This window comes from Artemia sp. Qi Xiang Cuo, chromosome 16 (genome assembly GCF_049724085.1).
Source record: "Artemia sp. Qi Xiang Cuo chromosome 16, ASM4972408v1, whole genome shotgun sequence".
NCBI classification, from domain to species: Eukaryota; Metazoa; Arthropoda; class Branchiopoda; order Anostraca; family Artemiidae; genus Artemia; species Artemia sp. Qi Xiang Cuo.
Window position 1 is genome coordinate 2,276,258 of NC_142809.1, and position 12,167 is coordinate 2,288,424.

At 36.1% G+C, this 12,167-nt stretch overlaps 1 protein-coding gene across 3 annotated transcripts in view; it reads right to left on the bottom strand.

The window, feature by feature from the left end:
• frc (UDP-sugar transporter UST74c fringe connection) overlaps positions 1 to 12,167 on the bottom strand; it is a 91,734-nt gene that overhangs the window by 16,546 nt on the left and 63,021 nt on the right. For all 3 annotated transcript variants that reach the window (XM_089102051.1, XM_089102050.1, XM_089102052.1), the window contains one exon: positions 6,340 to 6,479. In XM_089102051.1, coding sequence (XP_088958177.1) covers positions 6,340 to 6,479 — 140 coding nt within the window. The remainder of the gene's footprint in view (positions 1 to 6,339; positions 6,480 to 12,167) is intronic.

Here is a 12,167-nt window from a genome sequence, read left to right on the forward strand (position 1 = left end):
TTTTTCATTAGGATTAGCCTAACTTCACTTCTTGAGTGTGGTGGGTATATGAGATAAGTACCTACATTACTAAATATAAGTTACATCGAATATAGGGTTTTATCTCATTGAAATAGAGTACACACACATCGTCACTACGGCGCTTCAAAATCGCATCTGGCTTTTTCGTACTGCTAAGATAATTGTAAAACCCATTTGCTAACACAAAAACAATTTTCAAGGGTTAAAATAATAATACGTTTATTAGCCATAGGCCATACACAGATTAACAAGGAAAGAGACACAATAAATACACATATAATATGAACACTATTTACATTCTTTCCGTAGCTGGAGAGCTTTTCCAAGAAACCGTGTCGTATCCACAATATTTTCTTTCCGTTTGCTCTGCAATATATCCGGGAAACGTACCTCATGCACAAAACGCGGTCTTATATTGTCAGTCATTGGACACTGTTGGAGAAAATGGACCAAATCTTCATTTTCATTTTACATAAGGGACAACTGTGCCTGCAATCCAGACCAGGCCTACGCCATTCCAATTTCTTTAAACGATAGAGATTTAATTAGCTAGACCATGTTTAGCAAATGGAGGTTGACAGATTGCCAAAAACATTCTTTTTGGCGATCCTTCTTGCCCCCCCCCCCAAAAAAAAAAACAACAACAAACAAGTCGTCCTCGTAATTGGATGGGAAGAAGCAATAAAGAGGCTTTAAAGGGAACTAGGACTTCATGAGAGGGAATAAAATGAGATACTTCGAACAGTTTTTAGGGTAGTATTCATCAGTGTTGCCACGTTGAACCGTGAAAGCAAACTGCCAAAACCAATTATTTAAATTTATCGCACTTTTTATCTATAAATATTCAAACATTAGTAATCTGTTGGTTCCCAAAGACGACTATACCTTCAAAAGAATGCTACACGTTCTTGGTACCATTTGTCTTTAGCTTGGCTTTTGCGGATTTCTCACCCACGTTTCTTTTTTTTCTAAATTTGGTACTCCCTACTACCAAAAACTCTAAAACGGCATCTTTTTCATCAACAATTGAATTCCCGATATTCCCAAATTTTTCGATATTTATGGTTGCGTAAATATTCCCTTAACCGAATCCTTGGTACTTGTACAAGCGTGGCGTGTATAAGGTTTGTACGAAAGTACAAAAAAGTGGACATAAACATTGTTTTTTTCTCAGTATTTTAATGAGGTGAAGACACCTTAGGGAACCGCAAAATAGGTGGAGGGGAGTCAAGGAAGTGCAAAGTAGGTTGCAAGACCAGAAAATCCAGACATGGAGTAAGATATATTTATCAGATACCCTTGAAGGTTTGTCTTGAGACTTCTTGCACCAGATATGGTGCAAATAAATTTATTTTAATTTTAAGTTTTAGAGTTTAATTTAAATTAAGTTTCAAATCCTCTATTTTGACAGATTAATTCAATTTCGGGCAGTTTACAGTCTAACTGAAGATCACTTTAGATTAAAAGAATGTTTGGGAAAAGTCAAGATTGATGTTTCGTTCTTATTTTGTCCGAGGTTTGGTCATGGCAATAAAGCTGAAAAAGAATTGTAGACTCCCCGAACTCTTGCTTAGAAGAAATTCCGAAAAAAAATTTATACCAATTTAGTTTTTGGAACTTTAAAAAAAAAAACGAAAATATCAAATATAGAATACACGCCGATCAATTGACGGCGCACCGCCGCCGCCAAATTTATTTCGACGTGGCCTCGGAGACTAAAGCACAGCTTCTCTGTCATTTTTCTTTCTTTCATTGAAGATGTCTTAGCTAAGGTCTTTGCTAAATCATATGCACTTTTATTAAATTATTCGCTAACTGTAAACGTTCCTCATCTTGATACATTGATACATCTTGATACAGCCTCAGGCATAGCCTCTCAGGCATAGTCAGTGTTGTCTCACTACTTATAAATCACTGAAACTATTCAAAATCACAAGGAGTGGCAACACTGGTCAAAGTGAGAGCATTAGAGATTAAGAAGCCATAAAGTTGCCGCTAAGCAAATACCCAGAGTATATTTATTAGATATATAATTTTCTTTATTTGTTTAGGCATAATCTTTGTTGGATTTTGAGCTCGAAGAACGCAAATAAGAGCAGTCACACATGCTAATTAAAAATCATATACTTCAAGGTAAAGATGACGAACAATGGAAAATATAAATATAATTAAACAAAATACCGGAAACGGGGATGAAGCTACAGGACACGGATAAGGCAATCATTTTTATTTGATGAACCAATTACTGCGACAGTGGTAATATTTCATAAAACCACATTTTTCTGAAAATGGAAACGGTTCTACATATATAGTAGGAAAGAGGGGTGGGGAAACTTACCAATCCTTCGAAAAACCTAGATTTTGGTCTTAAAAATAATCTTTTTTCGTATTTTCCTCATTTCGTAGTAAAAATCCTCTTTATCCTTTAATTATAAGCATAAGAACTGGGGTGTGTGCCAATGGGGAAAAAGGAGTACTATTGCATATTTATTATGCTTCCTGGGCCAAATGATCTTTAAAAATTGTAGATTATCTACTTAATTATCCGTAGTCAAGCGAGCATTGCTCATTAGACATAAAGTCAGTAAATTAAATTATATTGGTCACAATTTTATACGGTTTTTTAGCATGCCTGCCTGATTTGTCTCATTGCTGGGTGATCGAGGTAAAACTGTCAGGATGATTCTTTTGGGGGTGGGGATTAAGGGAACTTGAGTGTAAGGAAATCTTGTTTAGGGGCATAAAGCATTTCCATTACACAATTAGAGGATGGAATCAGCTTAGGACTATATTTTGACTATGGAGCAAGGACTAAAATCAATCGATGTTTCTCTCCCAATCAGAGAACCTTCAAACACTACCAGGCATGGCAAACAAAAGATCAAGATCATCAATATAGCGGAACTGATGGTTTTAAAACTTTGGTTGGGCTATGATATTTCAAAGTTTTGAGAATTTGTAGGTTTTGAGAATTAAGGGTGAAAAATAGATTTGAAAATTAACGTTAAGAAGACTAAGTCGCCGAGACTAAGAATAACTGAAGGTGAAGAGGTGATGCTGGGTAGCAAAATATCAATCAAGTGGACAGCTTCACATACTTGGGTAGTATTATTGGCAAACATGGTTGATGCAGTGAAGATGTTAAAAGTACAATAGCCAAGGCCCAGTGTGTTTTTAACAATTGAAAAAGATTTGGAAGAAGAGGAAGATAAGTCTGCGAACCAAGATTAGAATATTGGAAGCTATAGTGATGACAGTGGTCAAGCATGTTTCTGAAGCGTGGGCACTACGAAAGACAGTGGAGGCTTTGCTAGATGCAGCCTATTCTAGAGAAATGGCCTACAGATTGCTTTGGGTACCTATCTGACTGACTGTATCTCAAACAGTAAGCTGTAAGAAAAATGTGGTTCTATTTCGCTTTCTAGGGATGTAATGAGAAAAAGGTTAAGTGGTGTACTGCCGATGAAGGATGACAGATTGCCATCGTCCTTATCGGCTAACTATCTAGGACCAAACGAAAAGGAGGTCGTCCCCGAATGGGGCGGGAGGATGTCGTAAGGAAATATTTAATGAAAATGGGAACTTCTTGGGAGGTTGCAAAACTGAAGGCTGTGAAAAGGACGGCATGTAGGAGGAGCGTGTGAACCTGTGTTGACCTTAGTCGGCTTGGTGCTGCAATGAATTGTTAGTAGTAGTAGTAATAGTAGCAGTAGTATGGTAGTTCAAGAGTCATGATATTATGTTTATCCCCGATCATGATTAGAATAAACACGTCAGGTTGACTGATCGCTATAACTGATTACTGATTACTCAGGTTGTAATAAGGTTGGGCAATCATTGACTGATAACTCGGGTTGTTCTTTACTCTAATTAAATAAAAAAAACAAGTTTTTTTAACTGAAAGTAAGGAGCGACATTAAAACTTAAAACGAACAGAAGATATTCCGTATATGAAAGCGGCTGTCCCCTCCTCAATGCCCCGCTCTTTACGCTGACGTTTTCCACTCTTAAAAAAAAATAGAGCTGTGAGAAAGTCAAACTTTAGCATGAGGAGCAAGGCATTGAATAGAGGACAGTCCCTTTTATACGCGGATTACTTTCTGGTCGTTTTAAGTTTTAATGTCGCTCCTTACTTTCAGTTAAAAAAAACTTGTTTTTTTTTATTTAATTTTTGAACGTTTTTGAATAAATGCAGGTTTTGTTCTTGGCTCACCGTTCATGAATAATTAAAACAAAATTTTCATATTAATTTACTTTTATTTGGTTAAATGGCTTTCTCGAAACTTTTAATTTTATTTACGAACGTTTTTATTAGTAATAAATATACTTAACTTACGAATTAACTTACGTAACGAACTTCTATATTCATGTATTTTTTAGGGGGTTCGTATATTAGGGGGTTCGTCCCCTAGTCAATACCTTGCTCTTTAAGCGAAAGTTCGAATTTTGTTCCAATTCTTTAAAAATGACCGCTTAATCACAAAGGCCGTTAATTAGAATAAATAGATCTTATGAAAATACTAAAATGTATTTGCCTTAAAGAGCGAGGTATTGAATACGGGGTGAGCCCAATCATATATGTAATATTTTCTGTCCGTTTTAAGTTTTGATGTTGCTGCTGTTGCAGTTGAAAAACTTGTTTTTTATATTCAATTTCTAATCTTTTTGTAAATAATGCTGGGAAGTCCGGCGTCCCCTTCATAGCAATGACCCTTCCCCCATGAAAACTTCCTTCATGGAAAGATCCTCCCACCTAACCCCCGCCCCCCCCCCCCCGACCCAGAAAAATTTCCCCTGAAAACCTCTGTATACTTCCCAATAACCAATACTATATGTTAACATTGGGTAAAGTTCATAACTTTCAGCCCTCCCCCCGGGAACTTCGGAGGGTCAAGTCATCCTAAAAGACATACTTACAATATTTTCGAACATGCTGAACAAAATGGCTATCTCAAAATTTTGATCGGGTGACTTTGGGAAAAAAATGAGCGTGGAAGAGGGCCCAGTTGCCCTCCATTTTTCTGACCAATTAAAAAGTGCACTAGAACTTTTAATTTCCATTCCCTTGAGCTCTCCCAAGATATTCTAGGACCACTGGGTTGATACGATCACCCCTGGGGAAAAAAAAAAACAAATAAACACGCACCCGTGATGTTTCGTCTGGCAAAAAATGCAAAATTCCACATTTTTGTAGATAGGAGCTTGAAACCTCTACAGTATGGTTCTCTGATACGCGGAATATGATGGTGTGATTTTCATTAAGGTTCAATAACTTTTAGGGGGTCTTTCCCCCTTTTTTCGAAAATCAGCCAAATTTTCTCGGGCGCTTAACTTTTGATGAAACTAAACCTAATGAAATTTATATATTTGAAATCAGCATTAAAATATAATTCTTTTGGTGTATCTATTTTTATCAAAATACCGTTTTCTAGAGTTTCGGTTACCATTGAGCTGGGTTGCTTCTTAATTACAGTTCGTTACCACGAACTGTTTGATATGTAGTTTGATTCTCAAGAAAGGTACATAACTATTGCTTTCAAACACCTTATGAGTATTTTTATTATTATAAAAGTTAGATGGATTTTAAAGCTTCAGATTACGAAAATTTATTACGCCATTTCTTGGGGCATTAAAAATATGTTATTGAACAAAAATGGTCATTGACAGGCCAGAATCAAGTCAAAGAACAAGCAGCTCTTTCTCGCCTTGTTCGACCCTTTTGAGCAAGGATACTGAATCATATACCCTAATACTGCGATGGACAAAAGCATCCTAACAGCTAAATGAGTAGTCACATAGTCACCCATGACGTTCTATTTGAAAGTGGAAAACTTATCAGTTGTTTTGTGTTTTGTTGTGAATGCCACTTTTATTTGTTTTTGTTTTCCTTCGTTCTTTTCTCTTTTTATATTATTCTCCATTTGTCATTGTATTTACAACTGATCATAGAATAAATTCAATTTAAGTAATAATACAAAAGTTTGTATTTACATGGAAGAGGGGTCAGGATGGATTTTTTGAATTGAAGTTATCAAGTATTTTGCAGTAGGTTGCATATGGTTGCATCAAGACATGGCTAATTGTAGACAGAGAAAAGCCAAGACAGATAGTTCAAGTAATTGAGAGGCAAATGTTAAAACGGGTGTTTTTCAAAATTAAGGGGGAAGCATATTTGGCTTAATTTTTTTTTTAATAAAAAAAATCAAACAATAGGTAGGCAATTACTCCCCATGCCCCTTTTTGTCTAGAAATTTATATTCATCTAGAAAAAACACATTTTCAATTGCATCAGCAGATCTTAGTAATTACGGAGCTTACCTTAGAATAAAATATTCTAAAATCATAGTCATTAAGATTGAAAATCGTCTAAGGGCCGTCAACATGGGAAGACTAATTTGCTGTGTGCCACCCAATCCTGTAAACATATTGGCAGCATATAATAGTGGCAAGGGGAACACCTGAAAAAAATCACTGAACTCCAAAGAATATACAAAGTTTACTTGTTATGTTAATCTAAAAAGTAACCAAAAATAGCCAATTAAAAACACACAACATGAAATAAATAAAAATCATATTAAACAACGCAACAGTGTACATTTTTTTTCTTTGAACTGTTAAACTGTTCAAACTGGAAGCCTGGAAATTTACGCAGAATAATTTGGAATCGAAAAAATATATATACACTCTAAATATCAAACAAAGAAAAAGAAAAGAGAGACAAAAGAATACAATAAGATGTCCGCGCAAATAAGATGTCTTAATAACAAGCGGGAAGGTGTCAAAGGCCCGAGCTAGCGACCGTAATCAAGCTACACTATTATTTGAAAGAACTTTGGAACAAAAAAACCACAGGAAAAAAAAAAGAAGAAGAATTTAAAAATATATATAAGAAACAGATTTTGTATATTTTTGGAAAAAAGGCTAAGGAGCTTCTGTTTCGATCAAGATGACATATCACTAGTGGAGAACCAAAACCATAATGCTTTATTTTTGTTTTTGTTTTTATCTTTTTTTTATGAAGCTGATTCAGGAATGGTAACTATTATTTCGATTAATCTTAGTTCTAAAAGTTTATTCCGAAAATAAACTCATGTGAATTTGAAGATGAGCCTGAAACTCCTCGAAAATGGTGACATTTTCGAGAAATGGTGACACCTCGAAAATGGTGAATTTCTTCTTAGTCAGGCTTCTCAGGTCTGGATAGAATACCGTATCAATTAAATACCTGCTCGTCATAAACTTGGGGCACATACAGAATATAGAGATTTAGTTCCAGACTATTTTCTACGGTTGATTCTCATATAATCATGTGAAGATAAGCGCTACAACAACAGAACTGACAGGCTCGTGAAATGGCAGGATTCGGCATTTTAGAGAAAATGAAACATGATTGCCATGACAATTAGGACATTTAGGGGTAGCCTGGCACGGGGAATCGCGCGACGATTCATGCTCTTCTGCACAACGGGAGCAACGTTTAGGGTTATTACAAGACGACTTCAGATGATTAGGCGATTGGCAATTGGCGATTGGCTGGTTCTGACCATCTTCCATTGGTGAGTGTTATGAAGTGTCGGTTGCACAGACCAAAGAAAAAGAAAATAAAGACAAGGTTAATGAAAAAAGGGAATCAAGCGACCAAAAAAAGGTTGCTCAAAGACCAGATAAAGTTGCCCCTGTTCTCATCCAGTTTCGATCAAAAGAAATAGCTCGCCATGTGTTTAAAGCGAAGAAGCAGCTTAGTGGCTCAGGCTTATTTGTAGCTGAGAACCTTACAAAACATAAGCGCAATCTAATGAGCGCTTCAAGAGATAAGTTTGGAAATCGCAGTGTGTGGTCTGATCAAGGCCGTATTTTTGTGCGCAAAACTGAGACTGCTCCAATCAGGCGTGTCTGGTCAATTGAAGACCTTTTATACATTTTTTTTTAATATTTGTGTTATTTTTCTATTTTTTTCTGTCTCTTTTTTCAAGTGCTATTTCTTGTTTTTCTTATATGAAAAATGATAATGTCTGATCAAGACCGACTTAGTCTTCAGGATTATTTATTAAGAGGTATTGTCGGCGATGATGATATACCGATTGTTGAGCTAAAGCCTATGAGGGAGAGTGATTATATTCGGTTGCAGTTCATTCATGATATAAATGAAAAGAGTCTACGACTATGTTCTTGGAATGTTCACGTGACTACAAGCTACCTGGATATTTTAGAATTAATTGAAAAATTTTCTTCTTCTTTTGATATTATAGAATTATATGAAACATTTTTTTTAGTTCAAACCAGTCTCTCTCACTGTATTCATTTCCAGGTTATAGTCTTTGTGTTAAGAACCAAGGGGTGATGGGTCGTGGTGGTATTGGATTCCTTATAAAGAATGGGTTGGATTATAATGAAAGGGATGATCTTAGTATATGGATTGAAGGTAAGGTTGAAGTTTTTTCAATTGAAATTGAATTTGATGGGAGAAAAAATATAATTAGTATGGTGTATAAGCCGCCCAGCGCTCACCTGGAGGATTTTGTAAGAGGTATAACTCAGCTCATTTCAAAGGTACCGTCTGGAGCTAGTCATAATGTTATGGGTGATTTTAATTTTTAATTTGTCTAATCTTAATGTTGATTTTTTTAATTTTATGATATCGAATGATCTATACCAGCTTGTGAGTGTACCCACAAGGATTATTGGACAGAGTGCAACCCTAATTGATAATATTTTCGTTCGTTCTGCCAATTTGAAGCTTTGTTATTCTGATGTTGTGGCCTTTCCTGGTTCTGACCATCTTCCATTGGTGAGTGTTATGAAGTGTCGGTTGCACAGACCAAAGAAAAAGAAAATAAAGACATGGTTAATGAAAAAAGGGAATCAAGCGACCGTAATCAAGCTACACTATTATTTGAAAGAACTTTGGAACGCTTTAAGCTCGATTCCAAAAAAAGGTTTCTACTAATCTTGGTGTTTTTTGAACAGTTAAGGATATAATTTGCACACTAAAAGTCGCTTCATTAATTCCAGATATGTTTGATAAGCCCATAACCTACTAGATGAAATCTTTACATAGATGCAATTTTTTTTTAAATAAAACAGTCATTAAGCCATTTATGGCGACGAACAACAAGTGCAGTGATCCTTGCTCTTAATTTAATATCCAAAACTATAACCAGAATAAGTTTGAAAAAATACAGGATGTCCTGTATTTTTTACCCATTTAGCACGGGTAAGCAGTGACAGAAGACGTCAAAGCACATCGGTTTCGCCCATAAATATACCCAACGTTCTTGACTAGTCAGAGCTTCACGTGCAATTTGGCAAACTCCTATCAAATTTCGACTTTTCAATTCAAAGGATAGCTTCAGAGCTGCAATTTTTTTGTCAAACTATATGACATGCAGATTGTTATATCGGTTCAATCGACATAAACAGCAATTGACATTTTTATACAGTTACACACAATCACCTTCTGGCTACGTATCTCCATACTGTGAAGAAGGAGGAAAGGGGCATTTCCCCAGGAATCTCTCAAGATCAACAATTTAAATATAGAAACAAATTTTGTGGAATACTAAAAGCCTTAGGATAGAATATAGAGCTCAAATTTTAACCATCGGAATGGGAATCACAATTGGGGATCATATTAAACCCCTAGGATGAGGCAGATGTCACCCCAGCGGCCCCCGACACAAAGGTTCTGGGTTATTCAATATATATAGCAGCACTTCAATATTCATAATATATTGAGACCTTAGCGAAGAAGGGGAAGAGGATCAGGGGAGGGGGGGGGTATGGAAGCCCCCTCATAGCCTGTATATGATTCTTTATGTTCATTTTAAGTTTGATGTCATTCTTTACAGACTTGCACTAGCACCAGTCAAGGGGAACACCCAGTGGCGTTTTTAGGCCTGGGCCCCAGTTTTTTTTACATCCAACATTAAATTCTTTTTATTTTATATTTTTATACCCCTGTGGTATACCCCCCCCCCCCGCAGATTAAAAAGTACGTGGCCGCAACTGGGAACACCCTTCCATGTGCAAGTATACTTTGGCGAGTTGTTGATCCCTACATACCCTTGAAATATAGAAATTTGTTACGATTGTTTCTATAACATCTTGCATATTCATTATCAAGAATGCGGGCATTTGTTGTTGGATTTTTTTTTTTGCCAGGAGTGATCGTACGGATCACCATTCACCAGGGCTTGGTAAAACCGTATGATAGGGAACTAGGAGAGGCCTTGTTTAAATGAAAACTTTTAACTTTTTGTCCTTTTTTAGGTAATAAAGAGAAAAAGCGTAAAGAAGTTTCGTTTTCGGCAATTCTATACCCCAAAGGGTGTTAATTGTGAATGAAAGCCACCCAGAATCGAGTCGGTCAAGTCAAATTTAAGTGGGAAATTCCAAGAATGGATATCGGGGAGAAAAATTGTATTTTGTTCTTAAAATTTTTGAAGGGAAAAACAGTTTATTTGCAATACAGGATTGTTATATTTGTTATTGACTTCATCTCTTACCTAAAATAAGGCAGAAGAAAGTGCGTTTGTTTAATTACCCAGGAAAATTAGGGTCATTATACAATATCTCAGGAACGAAAATGTATTTAGTTGAAAATGCCGGGGAAAGCTGAAGGGGTTGTTGAACTAAATCAAAAGACACTGTATGTATCCAGGTTATCAAAACAGCGTGTCTGGTTTATCTGGGGAACAGCGAAGGGTATTAAGTTAAAAATATCAAGGAATGTTAATTCAGATGCTGAATCAAATCAAAAGACACTAAGTGCATCCCGGTTGTCAAAATTGCGTAAATGCAATATCTCAGGAACGGTAAGGGTATTAAATTCAAATTTTCATGGAATGTTCAACTAAATGGAACGACACAATGTGCAACAGATTGTCAAAAGAGTGTATGCGAAATATCTCAGCAATGGCTAAGGGTAGGCCTATTAAGTTGAAACTTTCAGGGAATATTGAGGGGGACGTTGAATGCAATAAAAAAAAATTATATGCACCCAGGGTGTCAAAATCTGCTCGTTTTAAGTTCGACTTAAAGGGTTTTCAGTCTAATTTCTACTCGTTTTAGAATTTATTTCTCCATGCATGTCAGTATTTGTTATATTTAATTGCGATGTGATTATTAACTTTAATTTCGACTCAAATTGGGTTTCATTTGCTCGTTGATACTAATTTATGACTATTTTATTGATTTTTTATATTTATTGTTACTGTCATCCAGCTAACGTTAAAATTGGAGATTTGTTCCTCGCCAAATTTGCGGGTTATCCTCTTTGGCCGATTCGAATCCTAGAAATTATGAAGACAAATACCGGAGACAGCAAATTTTTTGTTTTTTGCTGCGGAAAAAACACGACCGTCAGGTTCTATCCGTCGCGAGTTTACTTAGTTTTGATGTCAATGAGAAGGAAGCATCAACAATGAAAACTAAGGGTGTTATCATGCGTTTGCAGAGCTAAAAAATCATCCTGATGTTTACCGCCAGTTTCTAAGAAAAGGGCAAGATTTGGTAACGGATGGTCTATTCTCAGATCCCACTGCTGATCTCCGTATACTAATAGTGGTTACAGAGAATGAACTTGTGGCTACACAACAAAATCTAACTAAAGAAATCGAGATAAAAATTTAACGAAAAGCTGAAAAAATGGACTTTGCAGACTACAGCTAATTTTAATGCTGAGTTTCCAGTGGAAACAATGGTTTTTGAAATCTATGATGCAGTACATATTGAGTTTTATCCTAAATTTGAACTAATTGAAAAACATCTAAAAACATGCATGCATATGATTAATTTGTTGCAAAATCGCGTGAATCAGCTTGAGCTCAAGCTAGACAACATTCAGCAGGAAGGGAGAAGTGATTCCCTGTTGTTTAATGGTGTGAAGCAGATTCCTTCGCAGAGTGTGGGGGACACCATGAAGCGTTGTTAAGATGGGTCTAACTAATATCAAGGATTCAGACATAGTTAGTGTTCAGCGATTTAGAGTTGGAACAACTAATGCTCAAAGACCAGATAAAGTTGCCCCTGTTCTCATCCAGTTTCGATCATAAGAAATAGCTCGCCATGTGTTTAAAGCGAAGAAGCAGCTTAGTGGCTCAGGATTATTTGTAGCTGAGAACCTTACAAAACATAAGCGCAATCTA